Raw genomic sequence first — 27,917 nt, 5'->3', positions numbered from 1 at the left:
AGCTCGGCGAAGCAGCTGTTCCTGTTCCCTGATCCAGTCACTTCAGCCCGCTTCCCTACCGACCCTCCTCGTGCCCATCCGCCCCGACTCCCCTTCCCACCTCGCGAGCTCCCTCGCCTCGTCGCCAGCTCGAAGACGGAGAGCTCGCCTCGTCTGCTCTGCCTCCCTTATCGTGCCCTAACCCTCGAATCCAGGCGGGGTGGTTCCTCAGAGGTGGCGTCGCGGCGATGGACATGGAGACGGAGCCGCGGGCGAAACCCTTGTCCTACAAGATCAAAGCCATGTCCCGCGAGTCGCCGTCGCAGAAAGCGTCCAACGTCCTCGACCCTGACCTCCGCACTCACTGGTCCACCGGCACCAACACAAAGGAGTGGATCCTCCTCGAGCTCGACGTACTCATCCCATACCCTTTCCTCGCCCCACTTTTTCTCGCTATTATGTGTTCTGCCATTCTATTGCAATTATCCTATATGATTGTTCCATTGTCTGCTCAGTCATATAACTCGAAATAGTTGAGACTAATGTGTCTTGTTGATGCTGTATTTATTTAATTGCCTACTTATCAATTTGGTTAAAACCCATCAAATGTTTGTTTGTTCTTCACATTTATGCACCATTTTTAATGATGTAAAGTCATGAGCCCACTTCTTAGAGAAACAAAATGGCTTTGCTGGATACTGATTACTAAGAGGAAGACTGGCTTAATAAGTATCCAACCAGATATTAAACAGGAAACCCAGCAGGAAAAAGAAAAGAGGGTAAAATGAAAGATAGCACAAATCATTCATGAGATCATAATGAAGAATTCAATCTCAATATTGGATTTCTTAACACTGTCAACATTATTACATATTATGAGGAATCTCTTCAGCATCAGCACGATCAGATCATGTTGGACAGTTATACATGCCTAAATTAATGCCTGCAGCTTGTGTCAATTTAGTACATCCGAAGATTAAATTTTATGAAACAGAAAAGAAGTAATAGAGATGCAGACTGTAAAAGTTATTCTGACTTAAGCATAGATGCCCAAAGACTTTAAACCCATTGAAGATGATCATTCAGTTAATATTATTGAAGCATGGTCAATTTAGATATATGTGCTTATCTTGTCTTTTTCTTGTTTTATCAGTTGTTCAACATATTCCTAACAATGTTTTCTAAATCAACAAAATCAATTGGGACACCAGTTTAGGGGTTTTCTGATCTTACTGGATTGATTTTGAAAATGCGAAAGACAAAAAATTTCTAAAAAAATGGGAAATCGGGTCAACTAACCAGTGTCACTTGGTTTTGGTTGGTTTTCATCTGATTAAGATAAAATTAAGTGGGAAGGAGACCTTTTCCAATTTTCATATTAATTTGGTTCATCTTGTCCAGTTTAAGACAAATACTATTTCTAAATAGTTCCAGTCTTAGTCTTTTAGATTAAATATCCTTACTTTGGATTCACCTCTCCAACCCTCCACCTCTCTGCCCATCCACCCCTCCATTAGTATTAATGGCAGAGGGGTGACAAGTGACAACACTTATGAAAGTGTGGAGTTAAAATGAACATAGTGACTAAGGGAGCATTTTGATAACACTTATGAAAGTGTGGAGGCTAAAATTAGAATAGTAAAACTACATGGTTTGAAAAAGAAAATCTAAGTCTGGGTGTAAGAATAAATTTCTCTTGGTCTAAACAAGCAACATAGACTTTTCTTTTTAATGAAATACACAAATATTCAGTTTTGCTCAACAAAAATTTATATTTTCTATTCATGTTATAGCCTTTTTTGGTTTCTATGCAGGAAGCTTGCTTACTGTCCCAGATAAGGATCTATAATAAGTCTGTGCTTGAGTGGGAGATCACTGTTGGGTTGCGCTTTAAGGTCTGAACTTATTGATGGTACCATGCACTGTTGGATTGTGAAAGTTCTTGTGTTATATCCAGGACTTTTCTCATAAATTTCCATCCTCATAGCAACTCTCAATTTTGTATATCTATTGATTCTGCTAGTAATTACTTGAAAGACAAGCTGCTGAGGTGATGGCTTCTTATTTTGTAGTTATCTACTGAAAATATAGAAGCTACACTAATGTTCTGTTTAATTTTTTATCTGATTTGATCCCTCTTTTTTTCTCCAAATAGTTAAATTATTGGTAGTGAGCTAAACTTTGTCTAAACCTATAAAGATATTCTTAACTCTATTATTCATACATTTAGATCATTAATGGTAAGTGATGTGAGGCACCTTCACCACTTAAGTGATATAGCTTTGCATAGAGTTTAATGGAGAATAAGATCCATGACCCTAGATAGCTAGGACAAACATGACTTGACGATGATGACCACAACAATAATGGCCGATGGATTAGCTTGATGTTTTTGTCCTTGTGTTTTTTTTTTCTTTCTTGATTATTAACCTAGTGTATCATAGTAGAAAAATCATTTTTTCTCTTTTTCTGGTGAACTTGGTAGCACTGAGCTATTGCCCACTTTCACTGACATGTCCTACGGTGAAATCTAACTCCAATATAAGAAGCTTCCTGGCAGGTTTTCCATCCCGAAATTGCTTCACACTGTACATGAGTTCATGTAAAGAACTGAATCAATTCAACTAAAAAACATCTTGTTATTGAGAATATATATATAATCCATTTAAAGCAAGGTTCACCTATAGCCTGCTTATATTTCCCCTAGCTTTGTGTGCATTTTGATTCACAATCTTAAAAGCTTGCCAGAAGGTGCATCTTGTCTGATCTTTCCACACAAATGATCACCCCTCACCTTCACCAGAGCTGGTTGTTACAAGCCCACCAGCTTTCGCTAATTCATCCTCAAACTGTGCATCCTCAAGCCCATCAGCTTTCCAAATACTCAACAACATGTGATATTGTTTGCTTTAGCCGACATCCCATATTATCTACTGCATGGTTTTATCCCATGGTGAAATCTAAGCCCAAGTTGAGGATATCACCTATCCTAAATTTGCTTTGTATTGAGCTGTTGGAATTACGAGGCATCACCATACTTTTAGGCGTAAGGCTACCTAGTACCTACTGCTATCTAGCGGTAGAAACATAATATATATGGGTCTATTTATAATTGTTAATATCTAGTCTTGACATTACTATAATCATTTAATAATGCTACTTATAAGATTAATATCGTCTCACATCTTGTTGAATCAATACACCACTATATGAACTTTTATTACAATTATTTAATTGAAACATGTATTAAAAGAGAAATTTCATTGATAGTGCAATTACAACTCAGATGTCCATACAATATTATATGCTCTAGGACATCCTCACCAATACGAGCATGCGTAATGTACAGAGTTCTTATGGAGAATTGGGCTATAGTTCCACGGAAAGGTGTCCTGTTATTGAGAATACGCATTTAATCTATTTAAAGCAAATTACATGCATGGCTCCAGTCATATTTTTGATATTTAGTGTGTTTTTTATGGTTCGTTCCTGCCTCCAATGTCCCAAAAATCTGCCAAGAGTCAATCCTTGTGTAATTTCTCTATTCTGACGATCACTCCCTGCTTTCCTTAGACTAGGTCATTGCAATATCTGTGCTTAATGGGTTGGCATAGTGCAAGATGCATATTATTTGGGAGCATAAATTGCATATTAGGATAGTGGATCAAATGATGACTTAATGGGTTGGCATAGTGCAAGATGCATATTATTTGGGAGCATAAATTTTATGTTAGGATAGTGGACCAGGTGATGTATTCTTTTATCAATAGTCAGAATAATTTGAGCGAAGAAAGTTTTAAATATTCTTTGAAGGTTACAAGATGTTTCAATATTAGAATGACAGATATATTGGATTTTGTACCAGACTATGGCACCTTGGCGTTCTTCGTTACTTGAATTTGCAAGCTTATTAACATGCAAATTTAATGTTTCCGACCTTGTTATTAATTAATTCCATCTACAGGCTTATTCACAAGAAAATATAACACATGTTTGTTAACTTATCTAACTCAATGCAGCTGCCTCTGGAGTTACTATATGTTTCTTAAGTTCTGTCTTATGACATACTCCACCTATCTCTTGCATGCTGCTCCTGCTTACTCCATCTATTTCTTACATGATGATCCTGCTTTCAATTTGTGAGCCTCTAATGAGCAGTACTGCATTTCAATGGGCATCTTATATGTTATAATGCTAGTACATGCCTTTAACCATGCATAAGTTGAAAATTCATTCATGTAACAAACATGTTTCTAAAAGAAGTATAGGCTCTTGCATAATATAGATGGCAATCAGTGAAGTTAACTTTGGATGGGTTAGTGCAATTTTTCTTTTGAGCTTTATGCTATTTCAGGATGGTTATGAACTTTATGCATTTCTAACTTGGTTCTAAATTGCCAATTATGCTTGTCTTAACATGCTATATAAAATTTAGTCTGATTCTTCTCAGCCTGACACATTTTTAAAAGTTCGTCCACGTTGTGAAGCTCCAAGAAGAGAGATGATATATCCGATGAACCATACACCATGTCGTTATGTGAGGATATCTTGTTTGCGAGGAAACCCAATAGCTATATTTTTTATCCAGGTATCCCCAACTCTTCAATTATCTTAGTCATTTCAGTGTAGTGTTAGCTAAATTATAGTGCTGCCTGAACAGAAAAAGGTTATTTAGGATTAAAATTGAATACCTTTCTTGGTCAAAATATCCAAATGATTAAATTACATAAGGTACATTTCCTGCTGTGCTTCCTTTGAAATCATGTCAGGACTGTGCGCATATAATTACTATTTATCAAGTCATCTATAGAATATTTTAAGTTTCCTAGCACAATATTCAGAAATTAGATTTGAATGCTTTCATCCAATTTTCATATTTTCCTTAGTCTTCTGATTATAACATATGATGTTTGACTTATTGTTCTAGCTAGTAGGAGTGACCGTCACTGGACTAGAACCAGAGTTTCAACCTATAGCTAATTACTTGCTACCAAATATTGTATCACATAAGCATGATTGTCAGGATATCCATCTTCAGGTAAATTTATGAATATTATCTTCTTTTCATTTCTGTCTATGTTTCATGCTCTTCTTTTGTGTGAAATTGTGATTCTATATGGTTGATAGCTGCTTCAAGATGTGGCAAAGCATCTGTTGTTTTTTCTTCCTCAACTTGAGGTACATTTGTGGCTCTTTCCTTGGTGTTCTACTTTGTGTGTGTTCATGCTTTCTTAGGCTTTTCATCTTTCAAGGTAATGGCTATTTCTTCTGTTACTTTTGCAGACAGATCTTACCAATTTCTCTGATGCTGCAGAGACTAGCATACGTTTTTTTGCAATGCTTGCTGGTCCATTTTATCCAATTCTCCATCTTTCTAGTGAAAGGTAAAACTTCAAGTATTACCTGCCAATTATCTATGGCGAGTAGTTCCAACAAGGCACTTTTTTTTTCTTTTTATTTGTTATTATTATTAGATGTCAACTTGAATTTGTACTTTGACTTGCAAATTGATGTCAACTTAAGATGCGTGCTGTAACACCCCAATTTAGTCTTACATGGTGATATACATTCTAATATAGGATTTGTATAAGCTTAGATAACTTAGCTATCAATAACTTGGGTTTGAGCACTTTGAATCGGTAATTAGGCCTAACAAGTAATTTGGCCAGGTCTCTTGTCTAAGGTGCATAACTATTGGCATCCAAGTGAACCTAATCCAAGGCATGGTGAGGCATTGAAAAGGGCTTCATATGTGATGGTGGGCTTCCTATGTGATGGTGGAGCTACCATCGGACCACACGTGACGATTTGGGATGATTCTGAATTGTTAGTTGAGAGTATAAGTCTTGATAGGGGCGACAACTTTCAAGTTGTAACATCCCAATTGAGTCCCAAATGGTGAGTTGTGGTCTAATAGAGGAGATTTGTAAGCTTAGTAGTACCTACTATTAAATTGAGCTTAAGCATTTTGGGCCAATGGTTGAGCCTAATAAGTTAATAAACTAGTTCTCTCATCTAAGTGGATCATCACAATTTTTATGAAATTCAACCTAATTTAAGGTATGGTGAGGCCTTGGAAAGGGCGTCCTCTATGATGGTGGAGCTACCATTAGGTCTAACATGCTAACAAATTAGGGTTGGTGTGAAGTCAAAGTTTTGACTTAACAGGGACATCAAGCTTTAAAGTGAAAATTATAACATCCAAATTTAGTTCCACATAGTGAGCTATGGGCTAACAGAGTAAATTTATAAGTTTAGATGAGGTAGCTACTATTAATTTGCACTTCAGGATTTTGCACCTGGTTGGGTTAGTGGTTGAGTTAGGTCAATATTTGTATGGGTCGTGACTAAAAGTGTCAAAATGGGCCAACTAGGTTGGGCTAGGTTGACCCTTTTTTATGATGCGCCGAGTTGTGCCCAGCTTAACCTGTGACTCAAGGCCAGTTGGCCAATTTGGGTCGGGCTCGTACTTTTTTTTAAAAAGATAAAATAATAAAAAAATTAAAATATTTTTAAAAAAAACTAAAAATAGAAAAATATATAAAAATATAAAAATCATAAAAATATTTTTTTTAAAAAAATTCAATGTTTTTTATATAATTTTTACAGATATTTCTAATTTTTTGATTTTATCTTATTTTCTTTTTATTCTTTTTATATTTTTAATTATCTGGGTCAGCTTCAACACAACCCAAGACGGGGCCACACTTGGCTTGGCCCGTGGCCTGAGTTGCTCCCTCTAGGCCCAACATGCTACATCCTAAATTGAGTTGGGCTGAGTTGCTTTGGTAGCCTGACGCGATTTTCACCACTAGTCATGACCCATTTACTTGTTACGCATTGCTTCGATAAAAGAACTAACCGAATAACTTGTGAGGCTCATCAACTAACCCATAATGCTTGAGCTCAACTTAATAATAACTAACTTATCTAAGCTTATAAAATTTCTCTATTAGCTCATAACTGACCATGTGAGACTAAATTAGAGTGGTACAATAGAGGTTCTAAATAATCATAAGATGCATCACTTTTTCCCCTTCTTTTAGCACTTAACCAAGTTTTTATCAAAACTTAGTTCCATACAAAGATAAGAATTGGGGCTTATTTAGATATAAGGGGGATCTCAGTAGAGAAATTTATGAAAAAGAGTCTTTTTGCGGCAAAAATCTAAAATAGAGGTTTTTTTAAGGGTAATTACTCTAAAATAGATATTGATTGGAAATTTTATACAAATAGGCAGGGTGACATGGATGGGGTAGCATTGTTCCACCCTTCCCTGCAAGAAGATTGTGATTTTCTTATCCATACTTGTCCCACTTTATAGATCAGGTGGGATAATGCAGGATTAAACCAGGGTGGAATTTTTTCCATCCCTACTATTTGTATGTCCAGTTAAACATGATGCACGGTGTCAATTCAAATAATTATATTGTATATGTATACTATTATAAATAGTTTTTTTTCTATTGAAGGTTGAATGATTGGGCAATAAGTGTAAATGGATCAAATTAACTAGTAGGGTGCCAACCAAGACTAAGAATTCACTTCTTATATCAGTTCTAGCAATATATCTATTCTTTTCCCAAAAACTATGATAAGAAAAAGAATATAAGTTTGACTTCAAGAATGAAAATATGCATATGAGTAGTTTGACAAATCCAAAATTGGATGAAGTATGTGTATTTTCAATAAAATCGTGTTAAACTAAAGCAAGTTACCTCAAATTTGTCCTAATTATATCCTAGAGGCTCAGGTTGAATTATGCTGAGGTAAGATTTATGGATGTTTCTAGGAAGATCAAGTTTCTTAGATGCACATGATGTTATAACTTGCTTAAGAAATAATTGCAAATACTCAACTAATTGTAGCGGCTAATATTTAGTCCTTGCTTGTTATAGTTGGCAGTTTTTTTTCACACTTGTTAGTTAATGCCATTATGTTTCTTCAATGTGTTGTTTCTTGTTTAATATCCCTTTTCCATTGAACTTTATAGGAATGCTTCAACTACATTGCTTTGTTTGTCTGATTTAGATGCATCTAAAAGTAACCCATCATCTACTTTGACAGTGTCATCGAACTTTGAGGTAGGTGCATTTATTCATTTTTTAATTCGTCTCCTTGAATGAAATTCCTGCAATGCTGACCTGGTTCTGTATTTTTTTGGTTTTCTTTTTCAATATTTGTTTTTCTTCATCAGTTGCTGTACACTTGCTATTTGATCAAATATTTCTTTCAATTATTACAAATAATATGGACTATTGGAATGCTAACACAACTTACAGTAGACATGGAAGTTGCAATGTCATAGGACATCAATCTCATGAATAATCTTGATGGAAGCTCTCATTGCTGACATCATAAATTCGAAGTAACTCATTTTTCTGTCGTGTCAAAGATATTTATTATGAAAGCTGTCAGCTTATGTAGATGACTGAGTTGGATGTAATGGTAAGTGTTGCTAGTCTTAAGTGGCCTCAATGGAATAATTTAATGGGAATCTGCATGATAACATTAAAATATTTTTAGTGTAATTTTCATTGCAATTTTCTTGGTCTGTTTAGGATTACTTCTTCCTTAGAACATTTTGAGTTTATTTTTTATTTTATTTGAGTTGGAACCTTTAAAATGATACCAATCGTCTTTTGTTAATCATCTTAAGTTTTCTCTTTGTGAGATTTCGTTCTTAGATTGAATATTTCTTTGTATGATCCCAATTTTCCTATGTTAATCATCTTTTCATGATAGACCTCTTTGTGAGTGGTTGTTCTATGTGTGAGATCAGTTATTTTTGTCTATGAAATTTTTTATTCCTTTGCTACATTAAACTTACCAAATTGTATCAGATCTTTGTGTGAGATTTGATCTGCTTCTATGTTGCATCACTGGGCCTATGTCTACGTTTGAACAAACTCCTATCTTTTCATGAGTCCCATTTCTTTCATTTGCTACATCTCTGTACACAAGAAGGGGTTAAAAATCCTGCAAATAAAATACAATCTTACAATAAGCTTGTCAGGGACTTCCAATTTATAGCACTCAACAAAAGTTGCTAACATCATGCCAAATATGCCAGATATGTTGTCTAAATGATCCCAATCATGCCAGATTAGCTGCTTCTGAAATTTGGTTCAGTGGGGACTTAAGTTCTTTGCTGAAATTGCCATATTTTTAAAAAATTGATGTACTTGTTTATTTGCATATTATGAAAAAAAGTAACTTGCTACTGATCTACAAACATACACTCTCTTAACATTTTCAGGCACAACCCAGGCGATCACGCAGTCCACCCTTTCCTGAAATTGCTTCTAGCTCTATAGTGTTTCGACCTGATTCTGTCATAGCCCTGTTAAGGAAAGCTTACAAAGATTCTTATCTTGGAATTGTTTGCCGTAAAGTATACATTTGTTTTTCTCTAACATTTACGCCATAGGTAGTCCGTTGTTCTATAGTGTAAATTAGCTTTCTTGTTTCTTAGGCCGCAAAGGCAATACACAGGCTTATGGAGACAAGTAAGCTCTCAGGGGAATCAAGCTATGTTGATGACTCCGCTTTATCTTCAGTTTCTGAGGAGATTGTCAAGAGTGAAGCCAACAATCATGTTGAGCTAACTGATTACTCAACCTTGTTTGGGCCAGAACTTAAATTACCTGATGACCAATGGGATGCTTCTTACTTGAATGTGTTGGATGTTGCTGCAGTTGAAGAAGGCATTCTCCATGTCCTATTTGGATGTGCTTCACAAGTATGTGTCACGAAATTTCTATTTTTTGTAGTGTTTAACTATTTCCCCCAATTAAAGGAGCCTTACCCTATGTTCATCCAAGTGATTTCTTTCTGCAAGGAGTCTGTCTTATTTATTAAATTTTCAAGTGCTTATATCCTTTTTCTGAAAAATATTCAGCCTCTCCTATGTTGCAAATTGGCAGACAGTAATTCAAATTTTGGCCCCATTTTCCCACTGATACAAGCTCTGCTTCCAGGTGAATTCGTTATATGTCTTTCATACATTTGGGTTTGTTGCTTTCTTTCTTTAAATTAGATTTATTTTGATTGTCTTTGATCTGACAGCACTTCGCCCTCCAATCAGCAGCCCCCTTGATCAAGTTGATGACAGTTTTTCACAGTGGAAACATCCTTCTGTGCATCGTGCTCTTTCTCAGGTTCATCAATTTTGCATTTTCGTGGTATATGAAATATGGTTTTTTTTTTCCCTAAACTATCAATATCTCACTGCTAATTGTTACTGCAGATAATGATTATGTCATCATCATCAGTATATCATCCTCTTCTTCATGCTTGTGCGGGATACCTGTCTTCTTTTCTATCATCTCATGTTCGTTTGTTTCTCTCAAATTTGCATTATAAATAAAGCCATAGGTTATATGCATACTCATTTTGGCTGCTTGTCTAAGCATGTCATTTGTTTTCAAATTATTAGGCAAAAGCAGCTTGTGTGCTTATTGATCTATGTTCTGGACCTTTATCACCATGGATACCTACAATTACTGCAAAGGTTTTGTCATAGTTCCCCATCATGAGTCTCCATCTTATGTGAATCAATTTAGTTATGTAACTACTGCCCCCCCCTTTTTTCAGGTTGATCTTGCAATTGAACTCATAGAGGACCTCTTGGGTGTTATTCAGGTAAGTTCATTCTGTTAATTTCTTACCACAGCATTTTTTGTTTTTTAGTCAAATTTCTACTTGTTCGGATATGGCAATCTAGGTGTCTATGGGCCCCGACCCATGTCCAAGATGGCCTGGCCCAAGAGAAAAATAAAAATTGTAAAAATAAGAAACTTTAAAAATAGAACTAAAAAATATTTAAAATTATAAAGCTAAGAAAAATTTCTAGATTGTTTGGGTTCACATTCAATCTTTTGGTTTACTATAGGTTGCCTACTTATGCTTATTCAGGCATGAGATCTGAATGAACTTGCAACCATTATGTTGCCGCCTTCCTCAACGAAGTTTGATTTCGAGAGCTCTCTTTTTTGTAGTAATGCAGCTAACCAATCCTTGAGTAGATACACATTTCTATTCTCTACTTGTGTGTTTGATTCTTCTTCTCATCCAACACTCAAAGAAGACTTTGACCCTAGTGTAGATAGAAATGGCAATAGGCCGTGCTTTGCCTAGCTTAGCTTGGACTTGTGTGGGCATGAAATGGTTGAAACCCTAGCCCAACCTTGGTATTTTTTTAATATCTAATTTTTAAAGTATTTTTAAATTATGAAAATTAAAAAAATTCTACTTCTTAAAAAATATCAAAAATTGAGGAAAAAAGGGAATAAATTTATGATTGAAAAAAAATCAGAATGAGTTTTGGTTGAAAACTTAGTGTCAGATTATCTTAATCTGTACTCCAGATGACTACTAGCACATGCTTCATGCTGTCTAGGAGGAAGTGAGATGACTGATTGGTTGCTGTTACACTATGATGTCTTATGTTACATTTTCACAAAGTTAATTCGTGGACTATAGAGGAAGGTTTTTAGCACTTGAACTTTTGAGGCATAAATAATATTTCTTTGTTGAATGCCATCCAGGGGACCTAAATAGCACTTCTTGGTTCAATTATTATTGAAGGAAGCTGTCAATACTGTTTGGCAATTGTGTATGGTTCTTCTTTTTGGAAAGATTAGATTTTTACTTTGTTTATAGGTGTGTTACATATAAACTACTTTTCTGATTAATTTATAGGAATCTTGTGCATGCAAGTGGATTTGTCCTGCACCCAACTGCCATTTTTTGTGGTTGCTCTCTACCTTCTTCATAAAATTTAATCTGTTTTTTCATCTGTGTTGTTTAAACTCTGCCTTTATCTTATCACTTTGACACTTCTCAGCTTTTCCCCCAAATCATCTACCATCTGCTGAATTTTTGAAACAAATAATATTCTATTCTTCCTTCATGCACATGAAAGATTTGTAATCCTGTTTGTTTTAGCTTATTTCCATTAGACTAGTTTATTGCCATGCTTCATAGTTAGTCTGACTCTATCCTCAAATCTCCCTATCAGAATGCTCCCCAATCTATTGCTCGTGCTCGCTCTGCACTGAAGTATATCTTGTTGGCCATCTCTGGACATGTGGATGATGTGCTAGCAAAATATAAGGTTTGACTTTCTGATAAAGGGTTGATTAACAGATCAATCACAGCTTTTTAGTAGTTTCCAGTTATATTAATAATTCTTTTGGCATCTGTGTTTAGGAGCATAAACATAGGCTGCTGTTTCTTTTTGAGATGCTAGAGCCTTTCCTCTATCCTTTGATTGCTGGAAAAAGGAATACAATTTCTTTGTTAGATGCTTCTTCACATTTGGCAAAACAGGAGAACTGTTTCATTGCACTCAATATTATACGCACAGCTTTGCAAAGGCCTGCTATTCTCCCTTCAGTCGAATCTGAGTGGAGACGTGGATCGGTTGGACCAAGGTGTGTTACTTTTGTTGGTATAAACTAACTAAATCAGCTTGTCAATTACAGTTTTCTGTTTTCTTGAAGTTCATTACAACATTCTTTGTCCTTTCTATTGCAGTGTGCTTCTTTCTGTTCTGGTTCCACAGTTTCCATTACCATTAGACATTGACATTTGCAAATTTTCAAATCCCAAAGTTGCTAGTCAAGATTCTTTCTCTGTTTCTTCTCCTAGCATTTCCTGTAGTCCTGATGAGGCTAATGGAAAGAATGATGTAAATGAAGCCGCGGCAAAAAAGAATGCGTTTGAAGATGCTGACCTATTGTTTGTCCCTATTGAATTGACACAAGCTGTGTTGACAAGTACTTCCAACTATCTTGCTGAGGACAATGTGAATTTGAATTCTGATTGCAGCAATAATGAGGCAAAAAAGATATCAAAGAACAATTTTCAGTTGAATACTGGTTTCTTTGCTGATTACTTCTATTCACAGGCAGATTATCTGCAACTTGTGAATCATCAAGATTCAGTATTTCGGGCTTCAGAATTTGAACGGTTGGCATCCGACTTGTGTTCAGAGCTGAACAGAACACCAGAAAGCCATGAAGCTATAATAGATGCATTGCTCTTAGCTGCAGAGTGTCATGTCAATCCATTTTTTATGATGTCTTATGGATGTAACTCGAAACTTGTCAATGAGTTGAAAACGGTTGAATCTAGTTTAAAGGAAAACAGCGGAGTAATTGAGTTAAATAAGGGCCTGAAAAATAATGTAGATCTGGAGACCATAGCTCATCTTGAAAGGAAAAGGGACTTAACTGTTCTACAAATTTTACTCCGTGCTGCTAAACTTAATATTGAATTTTTGAATAATTTGTCACTTTCTCAACCTCAGTTAGATGATCCTCAAGATAATGAACAGGTTGTGCAAATATCAACATTGGACAGTGAATCAGTTGATGCAGTAACATTTGTTAGACAGAATCAGACAATACTATGTTGTTTTATAGTTGGACAATTGAGAAGGGAGCAACAATCATCACATGAAACCCTTCTACATAGTCTCCTCTTTCTACTTCATTCTGCAACTGAGTTATCTTGTCCTCCTGAGGTTGTAATTGACATCATACTGCACTCAGCTGAAAAACTTAATCTAGAAGTTACATCTTTGTACATGCAAGTGAACACCGGAAATAGAGTGACCGAAACAGAAAAGTTGCACAGATTGCAAAGGCGTTGGACCCTTCTTCAAAAATTGGTGATAGCATCTTCTGGCAATGGGGAGATGGATCACATTTGTGGAGTCCATAGTGGTTTTATGTACAGAAGTTTAGTCCCACCTTTCTCGTGGACTCAGAAAATATCTAGATTTGCAAGTTCTACATTACCCCTTGCAAGATTTCTAGGATGGCTTGCGGTTTCTCGAAATGCCAAGCAATGCTTGAAGGAACACCTGTCTCTTGTCTCTGATCTTTCTGAAATTTCATCGATATTGTCAATTTTTGCCGATGAGTTGGCACTTACTGAAAATTTACAGAACAGGAAAGCTGATACAGCACTATTACATCCATTGGACACCAAAAAGCACTTGCAACTTGATAAAGATTTTGAATCCTCTAATCAGTTAGACGCTCAACTATCCTTCCAAGTACTTTTTCCTCACCTGCATATGTTCTTTCCGAACATGAGAAGCCAGTTTGGTGAGTTTGGAGAGATTATTTTGCAAGCTGTTGGGTGGCAACTCAAATGTCTTCCTTCCAGTGTCGTGCCTGATTTACTCTGCTGGTTTGCTGATTTGTGTTTGTGGCCATATCTCAAAACATTAAAAGGCCATCTTTGTGTTGCAAAAGATGCTAACTCTTTGAAAGGTTATGCTGCTAGAAATGCTAAAGCAGTTCTCCTTTATGTGCTTGAATCAATTATTGTTGAACACATGGAGGCATTAACACATGAAATGCCCAGGGTAGCTCATATATTGATGTCATTTTGTAGAGCCCCATATTGTGACGTTGCTTTTCTTGACTCTGTTCTCTCTCTATTGGGGCCACTAATTTCCTACTTTCTGCGGATAATTTGCATCAATGAGAAGCACTTGTCTGAAGCATCACTTGAAGAGGACTTTGAGTTGTCAAACTTTGAAGAACTGTTTAGCAATATTAAGTGTAGAAAGGGATCTAATGGGCTTACTGAAGAGAAGAACATTCATGGACCTTTGATGATTGTCATTTTAGGTCATCTGTTCCCTGATCTGTCCTTCAGGAGGAAAAAGGAAGTAATAGAGTCTTTGTTATTGTGGGTTGATTTTACTACTTCAGAGCCCATACCTTTTATCTATGATTATATCTGTGCTTTTCAGAAATTCATTAATAGTTGTCTAATTTTAGTAACGTTAGTTCTGAAGTCATTTGGTTTCCATCACCGAGCCAATAGTAAACAGTCAACTGAAGGGGGTCAAAAAATCAGAACTGATAATGCCTTAAATTATGAGACCGATTCACTAGAACTTCCTGATTATGATATAAACAGGTCGTCTGAAACACATGACAGTGTTGGCATTGATGCTGGTGTTGAAGTGGTCCATAGTCTCTCTGCTGATGAAGTTGAGGAATTCACGGACCTACTAGAGAAGTTCATTTCTGGGCTTTTTCCAGCTGTTGAAGCTAGTTGGAAAGTGCATCATAAGTTGGCAACAAGGATAACATTTACATCAGCCAAATGCTTATTATTGTCAAAATTCTTGTATTACTTCATTCATGACAAAAGTAGGGAAGGGGATGATGGCGGCATACATCAAACCAGTTTAAATGACCATTCATCTAAATACTGGGTGAAAGCTGTTGAAGGACTTATAGAAACTGTCTCATCAAGTCAAGCTAATCATTGTTGGCAAGTAGCACTGGTCATGCTTGATTTCCTATTCAAGTTACCTAAGAACATTAGCTTTTTCACTGTTGTCTCTCCTGTATGCGTTTTGATCAAGAAGTTCTGTTGTCATGCACCAAAAATTTCATGGCGTTTGCAGAGTGATAAATGGATTTCATATTTATTTGAAAGGGGAATTGATAATCTTAGTGGAAATGAGGCTACATTAGTGGACTTATTCTGCACATTGCTGGGTCATTCAGAACCAGAACAACGAGCTGTTGCATTGCAGCATCTTGGAAGAATTATTGGCCTGAACAACTTTAATAGTTTGATTGAACTTCCTTATTCAGTTAAACAAAGTCTGATTCAATCTCAATCGGTAGGGACTATTCCTGATTCTGTAATTTCCATTTTGGTTACACAGACATGGGATAGAGTGACTGTGGTAGCACTGTCAGACCCTTCAATGTTGTTGAGGACACATGCAATGGTTCTGTTACTAGCCTTCCTTCCTTTTGCTGAGAGAAAGCAAGTGCAATCCATTCTTGTAGCCACTGATTCCATTCTTAGAGGTGTAGGCAAAATAAACAATTCAGTGGAAACGGGTGAGTTGACAAGGCTTTCATTGCATATTCTAGCAAGTGCATGTCTTTATTCTCCTGCTGAGGACATTACTTTGGTACCTGAAACTGTTTGGAGAAACCTGGAGAAAATGGGAACGTCAAAAACAGGTTCTTAAACATTTCTTGCCTTCTGTTTGTCAACAAATGGTAAAAAGTAATAGAGAAATTAATAGTGTACACACACATGCATGTAAACATATGAATTTTAATAATCACTTAAACATGTTAGTTTCTAGGGAAAAACTAGATGAAAAACTTCAAAATTTTGGGTATCTTAGATTTTTTTTTTTAATTTTATTATTTTTTATTTTGCAGGAATGCTTAATGACTTGGAAAAAAGTTTGTGCTCAGCTTTGTGTAAGCTTAGATGTGAATCTGACGATGCGAAACTGGTAAGCTTTTTTCCTGAATCTCTTTCTTGTTTAAGTGTGATAATATATATCATATTTCAATGCTTGACTTGCTTCTTATCTTTTATATATATATATATATATATATATATATATATATATATATATATATATATATATATATATTTTCTTTCCCAAGGCTTTACAAGAACTACTGTCATCTGGCTCCACTTGGAACAAACTGCTAAATTAACTATTACTGGAGTCTATTCTTCAGGTTTTTTTTTTTTTTTTTGTATATGATATTAATCTCATTTACTTGTGATTGTTATAGCATAAGAATATTCTTCAAGTTTAATCTCATCTAAAGTTTGCTGCATTTAGTACCTAAAATATTTGGTGTCATTACTTCACCTGGAAGATTTTAACTTTTACAATATTCAATATTCTGGAGATAAGACTTTCTGGTTTTCTTAATTTTTATTTTGTCTATATTATTATTGAAATTGTGGTACTAGATTCCATGCTACCTAGTCTAGGGAACTATGGATTGATCATGTGTTCTAAATTGTGTTTAGCAATTTGAATTAAAAATCAGGTTGTTAGCTGTGAATTTAAAGTGCTAATTGGTGATTGATGCACGTGATCCTTTACAAATATTTTCTATTTACGTTACCATAACTTCATTATATTTAGCATTACATTTTGAGTGATGATTTTAAATTGCCATGGTGGTTGAATCAAAATTAAAGGGGGGTAATCCACAATAACTGAAAAGGCTTGTGATTAGAAGTTAGGGTGTATGTGTCTAATATTTTTTGACAAGTGTATGATTTCTCAAAGACAATCTGCTACTAAATAGTTACTGGTATACCAAATAAGGTGATGTTGAATTATTGGTGAATCCAGCATCCTTGATCATGGTGATGCCATCACCTATATAAAACACAACACTGATGGGGCCTAGCATGAGACCATGAACAGGTTTATTTTATTAGATCAGTCTATTTTTAAAAAGTTCAATGATTTTTTATTTTATAACGTTTAAGTCTTTTAAGAAACCAAAGTTGGGTCATGGAATGATCCTTTAAACTTGACTTCTACTACAATGCCACAATGCTAAAATCATGAGCATCAGTGGATCACAAAATAGGATTCCCCATTCTACTTGAGCTGGTACTAGGTGCCCATGCAGCAAAGAATATGCACTCGATACAGGCATGATTTCATAACAATTTTCTAGTGTTGTGTCCTAACACTATGTATAGATCAAATGCCGGGTCCGGAAAATATGGACTGAAGTTTTAGATCATGTGATACCACTACATGTATGTATGTCAGTATAAATGCATGAAACAGCTATTAATCAACTGATAAACAAACATCATAAATCAGATGTATAAGAAGATTAATCTGTCATTCACGTATACCAATTATAATATTCAATTCATAATGTTGTCAGATGATTAATGTAAAACTTATATCTAAAATGTATCAGATTCCAACATAATGAACAATAATTCTAATCAAGATATGTGCCACACCTTCACATGACTGCAAAGTACGAATATTCAATACAACATGGTAAGTCAAATAGAGGAATGAAAATAGGAATTAGAACAAACCAACAAAAGATGCAATAGGATAAATAGAGGTTCTTTGCAGGTTTGGTATTATAACAATCAATTTAAGTCGAACATATGGACTTACCATGATTTGATCATTTGGACATGGTTAAGTCTAACATAGCTCAACCACTAAATCTTAGACCAGGTTTACATGTTCATAATCTGCCCCGTAGACAAAACTTGAATTGCCCCTCTATAGTTTCTTTTTTCTTTAGCTTATTTGCATTTCATCAACATCCTTATCAACCAACATTTTACATGCAACACCACTTGTGCACTGCATGTGCTTAATAACATCATATCATTTCTACATAGAACATTTGATTTTGACACTATTAACAACTACAATGTAACCATACTAAGTGTACAACAGAGGAACTAGACATGAATTTTAGACAAATTTGCTTGCTTTTGAACCTGTAAGATCAGATCAAATCAAATCAACAATCGAACACAAATATCAAATTTAACTCCAAATCTAATCATCTTAGTGAAATCATGAAACTGCGACCACAAGTTTATCCAAGCTACAAATTTATCCAAGAATTCTGTATTAATTTCGACCTCATTGTTCATTCAACAATCTAGAATGTTCCACCAAAAGTTGACAAATAATTCTAGTTGTCTATTTGTTCCACCAAAAGGAGTAAGGACACTGGACTGGAAATCACCATTCATCAATTGATGATACAAGGATTAAGAAATCGATAATCAAATCCGCAAAAATACATCATCACGGATTTTAAATTCATTGATTTATAAGGCAAACGAGATTCAGAAATAGGAGCACTAATAATAATGAATCCATGATTGAAGAAGAGGATAAATATATCCTACAAATTGGATACATTCCACCAAATCAAATATCAGTCAATACCAAACTTAAAACTAATGTAAAATATGGACAGATCACTTGACTCTGCAACTTAACTCATAACCCAAGCAATTCCAATACATTTGCCTTAGGTTAATATCTAGAAAATCAGCTCCCATTCATTTTATCTCCTAAAAAATCATTGGTGCGCCCTCCCTTGATTTCACTTCAATACATACAATATAGCCATTCTCCTTCACTATGAACATGTATTTTTCAGTTTTCACACATGTACGATGATAATGTCATAGCTCAAAAATGTAAATTAAAAACTTCTGCAGTCAACAGATGACACTAATCGAAATCAAATGGCAATCTCAATTTCTAGAAGAGGTAGTTATAGATTCTAAATTAGATGTAATATTTCCAGCTTTCCAATTTACAATTTAATCTCCTCAAATCAGCTTTGTGCTGTCGCTAGAAAAAATGTGTCACCATTCGCACCTCTGAATTACACTCCATGGCAAAAACCTATTTAACGGCAATTCAAACATCAACATAATATTTGAATCATGATTAATCATTTGGAAAAGGAAAATTAAATGTGTTTCTTGCTTCCAAGGATTTCCATAAGTGGTGATCATTCTGAACTTAATCAATCGATAGGACAACTTGAAACTTCGATACCACACAGTAGCACGTGATTCTTCCAAATTAAATTACATGCATTACAGTTTCTATGGATAAAGTTTATTGAAACCCTTCAAGAGATCCCATCCGCTGTTCATGCCTCCCCATGCATCCTTGACATTGCTGAACGTTCCTTAAGTTTAATGATTAATAAATATCTACATATGTATTAAAAGTTATCTAGTTCATAATTTGATGTTGACAATTATATTTTTATAGGTGCATATAATTTAATATCTACTAGATAATGGGAATATGAGAGTGCTGGATGGTATTTTGATCCATTTAATCCAGATGTCTTCCTGACCAACAATAAACATTTAATTATTATTTTGTCTTTCAGATATGGTCCATATGGGACATTTTTATCCTTTGTAAACATTTAATATGAGGATCCCTGTCCAGAAAGAATTAATATATTTAATTGTCTAGGCTATTCTGTCATTCATTTAACTCTGTTTTGAATCTGAAATAACTATTAATTGTTTGCTTCAACTGTTGCTCCTAGCCAATATACATAGATTTACAATGGCATCTGTTTCCTGTTAAAACTGTCTGCTCTCATTGGTTAGTAACATCATTCTTTTACTTGGTCTTGTTCTCTGACATTATGTTGGATCAATGATAAGGTTTATGTACTGTTAAATGTTTACTTAGGAATTTTCTAACGTAGGAATATTCTTTTAATAGGTGCTATCATCTCTGACTTCCATCCAATCCTACTTTGACTTTTTCTCGGAGAGAGTTGTTCTGCAGGCTCAGGTAAAACGTGATTTAGCATTACTGTTTTTCTTTTTTGATGCATGTAAGGTTAATTTAGTTTTGAGAAAATCTTCAGGAACTTGAAGAAGCTGAAATTGAAGTAGAGCTTCTTAAAAAAGTAGCAGCATCTGAGGATGCATCTGCCTCTCAGCTAGAAGTTGACACATCACAAACTAGTAAATTTTTATATTTTATTGAGCCTTATCAATTAGTTTTCTTTGTGAATGTCTATGAATTTCTTCTTTTTTGACAGCTGAGAAGGAGAATAATCGTCTTCAACAAATTAAGGATGAAATTAGATCATTGTAAGTTGAAATATGCAATGAAGAATTATTGCTTTTTGACTGAAACTTAAAGATGGCTCTATGCATCAGTTGATTCACCTTTCCTCTTTCTGTTATGTTTTGTAGATACATGCCTAGATTCGTGACATTATTTTAATGAAGTAGTGAGCATTTGGATTCCACATTAAAAAACATATTTTTATGTAAAAATAACATAAAAATGATCTAAGCAAGTCTGTCCATCATGCCTTGTCTTTCTAAGAATTTTGACAATGATTACCCAGCGTAAGCAAATGCCTCTTCAACATTAGGACAGCACATGCCTTACATGGTTTGTGCACAAGGTGTCCTCGCTCATGCTTCACACTTCTGATTGCTTATTCCTGTAGAGGCTGTGCTCCCACTTCTCATTGCTCATACATGTTTGATTGCTTGTGAATTTTCTAATTTCTAACTATTTTATTGATTAGGAATTACAGATTTTGCCACAAGATTCATATTACAATAAGCAATAAACATGGAAATATTTTTTTTTACTTGTCCTCTTTTCTTTACATCTTGTTAGGCATATTTTACTAGTTCATAGTATCAAAATCCATTTAAATTCTGGCCTTTTCTCTTTCTTTTCTTGCAATGCCCCATCCCTTGAATTCATAATGATTTTGGCATTGAAAATTTGACAAAGAAGGTACTTTGTGAGATGATAAATTTTCTTTCGACATTTGTTGTATACTACTTAATTTCATGATTAAATCATTTTATTATGTTTGTTAAATTATCCTGGTTCAATCTTTGATTAACTTTTCCTGTTTTGTAAGAGAGAGGGCTAAAATTAGAGAAGAAGTGGTAGCCCGCAGACAAAAAAAGCTTCTAATGAGACATACTCGCCAAAAACGCTTAGAAGAGGCAGCTTTGAGGGAAATGGAACTTCTTCAAGAACTTGACAGGTGCAATTTTTCGATTTTTTCCCCATGAGGTTTGATATGGTGCTCAGTGTTTTTTTGTGTAACTCAGAGAGAGGAACAGCGAAGTGGAGCGGGATGTTGAGAGACAGCGGGAGTTGGAGCTTGAACGTGCAAGAACTAGGGAATTACAATACAATCTTGATATGGAAAAGGAAAGGCAGATACAGGTATTTAAAGGACTTTTTCTATTTGTAAAATTCATTTAGTAAGCACTTTGCCCGCCCAATAATAAAAAAGCTGTAATTGTATTAAACATTTAAATTAAATAAATTAAATAAATTTAATTTTAGGATTGGGAATGATTAATTAATTATTAATTTAGCTTTTGCTCACAGTGGCTTAATCAATTAATTTACCTTTGCCTCACAGACAACTTTTCTTCTAAATGCCATAGTGCATTTGCAATGTAACAATGACAAAGATGCTGTGAACATCTTGCTCGGCTTTCACCTTGAGAGCCACTAATGAAGATGAAGAGAACACCTTCAACTTCCTTCTCGAGAATGCCCCAAAACACACATCGACACTGTCCTATTTGTTTCCTATCTCTCTGTCTATGCACAAAACCGAATCACCTCTTCCTCTCAAAATCTCAAAATCAAGGGTAAAACTCCATCTACTCCTTTTCTGTCACCACCACAATGCCACAATGACACCACATGTTTTGTTCGAGTGTTACTGGCTGGTCAGAAAAGATTCCTGAGTGGGAATCAGAGGTCTGTTCAATTTTTCAGATGGAATCAGATCAACATTGACTGATCCTCCATCTCGATCTATTCTTCCAACCATAATTCAAACTAAGGAATGCATTTACAGAAAACATTAAACACAGAAATTGTGCTTTATCACATAACTTTTGTATCAGTACTGTAGGTCAGGGTTGTTAGTTTGAAAGATACATGACCATGGGTGGAATTAGGGTAGAGCATGCGCCCTACCCTAATTTTTAGAACCTGAAGGAATAAATAAAACAAAGGGGGTTCCATTTTGAAATTTCAAAATTTAGAGAGTTTTCTACAAAATAAGAATAAAGGATTGAACTCCTCTTTGCCACCCATGATGTTCCAGTCTTCTCCCAATTTCCATGCTGGCCTCTCCTCTACCTGGTTTCACCTCCTCTCAAGCAACCTTCCGTCTCTAGTCATCAGTGTGAATCCTACTTGACTTTTTTGTTTTTGGTGATCAACATCACCAGCCTTCATCAGTGCATCAATAGCTTTCTGGTATTGCTCCCTCTTCAGCACTAGCATTCACTACTGCCCATTGTCAGCATGCAATAACCACCTCTGGTTCCACCTGTACATCAGCTACATCACCTTGGACTGCCCATTGATCAAACTCTGACCTCTCCCAGTCAACATTCCAAGTTTGTCACCAAAGATATTGTATTGGGTCGAGTTATTAGTGTTAGTTGATATGCTTGCTTGTCTAGGCTTATGTTGTTTAAATCTTTTACTATCCTGAGTTAAATGCAACCACCATATGTTTTTTAGATTTATTTGCAATTATTGATGAAATCACAAAAATATAATTGCTAATCCGGCATGACCTGCACCTTAGATATTTGTAATTGCAATAACCAACTGTTTTGGCACTTCTATAAATTTTTTTTAATCTGTTAGAAATTAATTTTTAAATTGCCTAAAGAAGTCTAATATGAGTTCATATATGACATGAACATATAGGATTGTGTCATGTCCATGGATCAAAATTTCGTTCCGTGCTGCCTGGCACAGACGAAATTTACCGTTCTGCTCGACGCACGAAACCGGCATCGTGAGCCACTTTGTTTCGTGCATCGCTGCGTTCGTCACAACGGCGACAGTGAGGACGCGGGTGTCGTCTGCCGACTAAGCGAAACCGGCAAATCACGCGGGCGCGTCTCAAGCAGCAGGGAGGCCTCGTCGGACGCTTCCGATGCTGATGGAGGCGTCGCCGGACACCTCCGGTGCCTTCGCCGGACGCCTCCAGTGCTGTCGCCGGACGCCTCTGGTGCCGTCGGAGGCGTCCGCGGTGCTTTCAGCGTCGCGGGTGATGGCGTCTGTGGGGCATCGCGATGTGATGGCGGAGTTGAAAGCATCGCGGGACGCTTTCGGCCCTGCTGGAAGCATCGCTGGGCGCTTCTGGCGCCGCCGGAGGCGTCGTCTAATGCCTACAGCGCCGTCGGGGGCGTGCAGGGGCACGCGGGTGTCGCGGGGCGCGCGGGCAAGGGGAGCGGGGTTACTGCGCAAAACTAATATTACATATTAATAAATTAAACAATTCTCATTCCCAAGTATGATGTTTTAAAGAGATTTTTATAAACCCTAATTAAATTATCCTAGTAAAATATAAAAAATATATTTAAAATTTTAAAAAAATAATAAATTTTATTAAATAATATTCCGAAATTGTTTTTTATGTTTTAAATTTTATTAAAAAATTTAAAAAATCTAAAAAAATTATAAAAATTGTAATAAATCAAATTTATATTCTGATTAAATATATATTATTTAAATTATTAATTAATTAAATAAATAGTTAATTTATATAATTATTATATATAAAATAGTATTTTATATTAATTTATATAATTATGATTATTTAATCTAGACATTAGAGAATTATAAAGGTTATGTATCAATTTTAATTCGAGTCATTGATAGATTAATTTTCTTTAAAGAAAATTATATTTAATTATTTTTTTTAACAATATTAAGTTGTTTAATAATGAGGAATTTATATAAAATTAATATACAGCTTATTTTTAAATTATACATCATAAATATATTTATCTAATAATTACTATATATAAATAAAAAAATACTGAAACTGTATCGGCACGACACGATACGATACCGAAATTGTATCGTTTCGGTCTGGGACCGAAACCTCGGCACGGGTCGAGATTTTATACCATGGTCATGTCCTTCAAAAGATGGTAAAATTCAAAATTTTATCCCACTGATTCAACAGAAGTTATCTTTGATTTCCTGAGAAGACAATAGTTTCTTGAAAAGAAAGTTATATTTATTATCTTATATATATGTATATATATCTACATATATGTATGTGTGTGTGCCCTTTTATGGGCACTTAGTGTTAAATTTATTTATTTTAGGAATTTATGCTTTAGGCTTTATAGGGTTTAGTGTTTAGGCTAAAGGAAGTGATTTTTTTTCAAAAAATTAAAACTAGGCTCCCGTGGGGTGTCCATGGCTAAGCAGGATAACGAAACTAACTCTCTCTCTCTCTCTCTCATATCTATCAAAAGCCAAAAAAAAAAATCATGAAAGTAATATAATTTTTTTACTTGCACTCATGCAACCCATATATATAATAATAATAATATAAACATTTTTTATCATATCTATCTAGAAAGTTGTTAGGGTTTGTTTGTTTCAAATAACATTTGTTAGCTCTACTGAAATTCTATGACAAAGACTATTAATTTAGATTCATAAATCTTACCTTATGATAAAATTTGTAAAAACTTGCCTATGGATAGCAAAGCTTCTAAAATTTAAATAGATTCTCTATCCATTTCTATAAAGGTTGCATCTGCTTTAGTTTTCTTTTTTTTTTTAAAAAAAATATGTTCTCTACTTCTACTCGATTCAGATTAGTTACATTTTTGTTTCCATTTCTTTGCTTGATAGATTAAATTCTTTATCATATAATACAATGCATTACGGTGATAGTTTCTATGCATAAATTATATATGCCATTTTGAAAGTTTTTTGTTACATTTATTTTATGTGCTATGGGAAGGGGAGCCTTGGCGCAACGGTAAAGTTGTTGCCATGTGACCAAAAGGTCACGGGTTTGAATCCTGGAAGCAGCCTCTTGCAAAAAGTAGGGTAAGACTGCGTACAATGAATCCTTCCCCGGGACCCCGCATGGCGGAGCTTCGTGCACCGGGCTGTCCTTATTTTATGTGCTATGCAAGTTTAGGTCTTGGTTACACCACTGTGCAAGGTGACGTAGTTGTTTCTGAATGTCTTTGCTAACAATCCTTTATTTTGGTAATGCAAAGCTGTTAATCAAGCTCTTGCATAAGCTACCCAGCAACGATCGAAACATTTTGACTAGTTGCTGTGCTCAACTAAGGTACCAATGCCATACAAGTACGATAATCAACGGGTAACATGACCAAAGATTAACCTTTATTTGGAAAATTTCTTTGTTATATAGCTTGCTATACCATACAAGAAGTTTAAACAAATGGCTCATAAGTTAGCTAATTTAGCAAAATTTTTAATAATTTTTTAATGAATGGATCAATTTAAATAAACTTAACATTTTTCAACTTGATCAACATCTGATCCAATCATTGGGGCAACAAATCTCAAATTGGACAGAGTCAGAGTCCTGATGATCAACCCCTAACTAAACTCTAATTCATCCGTATTAATCCCAATTGCTCTTTAATTCCCATAATTCACATCTCTAATCCCTCAACTTATGGACTACAGATTAATTTGCCATGTCCATCAAATTAATATTAAAATTTATATTTGGCATGTCCCATATGCATCATGCATGTCTTAAAAGGTGCTAAATTTTGACTTTTTTTTTATGAGACCAAGTGTTCCCACATTGAAACAAACCACATGTCAGACTCGGATGTGTGACCCATGCCCAATACTCATATTCGAGTCCAACTAACAAAGGTTTTTTTAGTGAATAAAAATAAAATCAGCTAGTGTAGGAGATCAAAATGTTCAATTTTTTGACAAAGGCCTGACATTACGAGCAGGAAGGAAAATGATGTCATAAGCAATAATCCAGGATATAGCATTTTGTTGAACACGTCATAGTTACTAGGCAATCCAGTTACTTCTTATCTAAAGATCTGTTGGTAAGTTATTGAGATCTGACAAATACTGATCTTTTTAAATTATACAATATATAGAGAATATTGAAAATCAGATAAAAACATAGCTCTGTATTTTTTATCATCCTTTTCGCCAAAATATATGATTGGTTAATAATCTTTGTACATGTTTGAACTGATTGGAGGCACCATGCAAATTGCATTAACATTTAGAATCCTGCTTCTTGTTAGCTTCTGCTCAAGTTAGACAATTTGTGATCCTTTTCTCCCATGTAACTTGCATCGTTAAGGCATATTCGTCGCAACTATTTGGGGTTGCATCTCAAAGTCATATTTGTCCCAATTACTTGGGTTGCTTCCCGTCTGACTTGTGAAAAGAGTAAATACTATAGCGACAGCTTAATAAGTTTCATTTCTTTGAACTTTTTTTTTTCTTTATATAGAAAGAGATTCAAAGGGAACTGGAGCAGGTCGAGTCTGGTGTTCGTCCTTCCCGTAGAGAATTTTCATCTAATCCGAACAGGTAGTCTTTTGGTCCCTATACTTGTTTGCATGTTCAATTTTAGATTACTTTCTGCTGTCGTTACAAGATGAAATGCAAATCATATATGCAACCATTTAATGTATTCATATAATTATAGATAAGCGAAATGCAAATTCAGCTCAGATATATGATTATAGAACACAAAGAACTTTAAAATATAATGTGATATATTGTGAGCAATTGATTTTCTTTGACTAGAATATAAAATCAGCCATCACCGACATGTATACAAAGACTGATGATCAGGCTTATGCTTTTTATGAATCGCATAAACATATTCATTAAATGCTGTTTCTCTGTTGTTATTATGCATTTTCTTGGCTTTTGCCAATTTCTCATGCATGGTGGTTTGCAGTCGGTCTAGGGAAAGATATCGTGACAGAGACGATGGCAGATCTAGACAAGAAGCAAACATAAAATCCAGCAACAGAGGCCATGATGGTGGAACTTCCCAGACAACATTAGCAGTCTCTGCTGGAGCACCTTCAGGACCAACTGTAGTTCTCACCGGATCTCGAATATATACAGGTCAACCTCCGACAATTTTGCAGTCGAGGGATCGCTCATCAGAACGTGCCCCAAGTTACGAAGACAGCATTGAGGGGAACAGGGATTCAGGTGATACAAGCAGCATTGGTGACTCTGAGCTAGGCTTGGCCTTTGATGGATCACCTGGTGGCTTTGGCTCAGCTCCCAGACACGGATCACGAGGGAGCAAGTCAAGGTCGATTGTCGAACGGAGAGAACGGGACGGAAGGAGAGAAGGAAAGTGGGAAAGAAAACACTCTTGAATCCTCAACTTAGGAATTTCAATCAGGCCTTGCACAGTAAATACCCGAGGGAAGGATAAATGCCCAAGTTGCAGATTCCACATGCCCTGTGAAATCAGCACCTCACGACGATCCCTAATCTTGTGGCGGCATCATAACAGCTATTTTTTCGATCCTTCTCTTGTTTCAATGGCAAATATATGCTCATGTTCCTTCTGGAAATTCATGTAATTCCAAAACTTTTGGCATTCTGTCTTCTAGGATTTGCTTTTACCAAATTTTCTGAAGCACTAACCAAATATTAGAATCAGAAAAAGGAAGGAAAGATGAACTGTCATTAGTAAAATTAACATTGTTCGCTGAGTCATCTCACAGGAATACACAGCTCTAAACAAGAAGGCAAACTG

The 27,917-nt window shown here is 35.4% G+C and overlaps 1 protein-coding gene across 9 annotated transcripts; it reads left to right on the top strand.

Annotated features, from left to right (window-relative positions):
- On the top strand, positions 1-27,873 carry LOC122052225. Of its 9 annotated transcripts, none has more exons than XM_042613649.1 (25): positions 1-392; positions 1,794-1,874; positions 4,430-4,567; positions 4,907-5,017; positions 5,107-5,157; positions 5,263-5,363; positions 7,973-8,063; positions 9,239-9,373; positions 9,455-9,721; positions 9,881-9,959; positions 10,048-10,139; positions 10,229-10,312; positions 10,418-10,492; positions 10,576-10,623; positions 12,002-12,097; positions 12,193-12,416; positions 12,520-15,995; positions 16,203-16,279; positions 20,060-20,131; positions 20,208-20,307; positions 20,385-20,436; positions 21,234-21,362; positions 21,430-21,547; positions 26,640-26,719; positions 27,096-27,873. In XM_042613649.1, the coding sequence occupies exons 1-25, from the start codon at positions 228-230 to the stop codon at positions 27,529-27,531; spliced, it is 6,378 nt and encodes a 2,125-aa protein (XP_042469583.1). In that variant the 5' UTR covers positions 1-227; the 3' UTR covers positions 27,532-27,873. The 9 variants fall into 9 exon arrangements, with proteins under 9 accessions (XP_042469583.1, XP_042469582.1, XP_042469587.1 ...); XM_042613648.1 differs by having other exon boundaries at positions 4,415-4,567; XM_042613653.1 differs by having other exon boundaries at positions 332-392; positions 4,467-4,567; positions 4,911-5,017.
- The last annotated feature ends 44 nt before the right edge of the window (positions 27,874-27,917 follow it).

Source organism: Zingiber officinale, chromosome 3A, assembly GCF_018446385.1.
Source record: "Zingiber officinale cultivar Zhangliang chromosome 3A, Zo_v1.1, whole genome shotgun sequence".
Classification (NCBI taxonomy): Eukaryota; Viridiplantae; Streptophyta; class Magnoliopsida; order Zingiberales; family Zingiberaceae; genus Zingiber; species Zingiber officinale.
The sequence above is the reverse complement of the archived record's forward strand: the minus strand, read 5'-3'. Positions and strand labels throughout refer to the sequence as shown.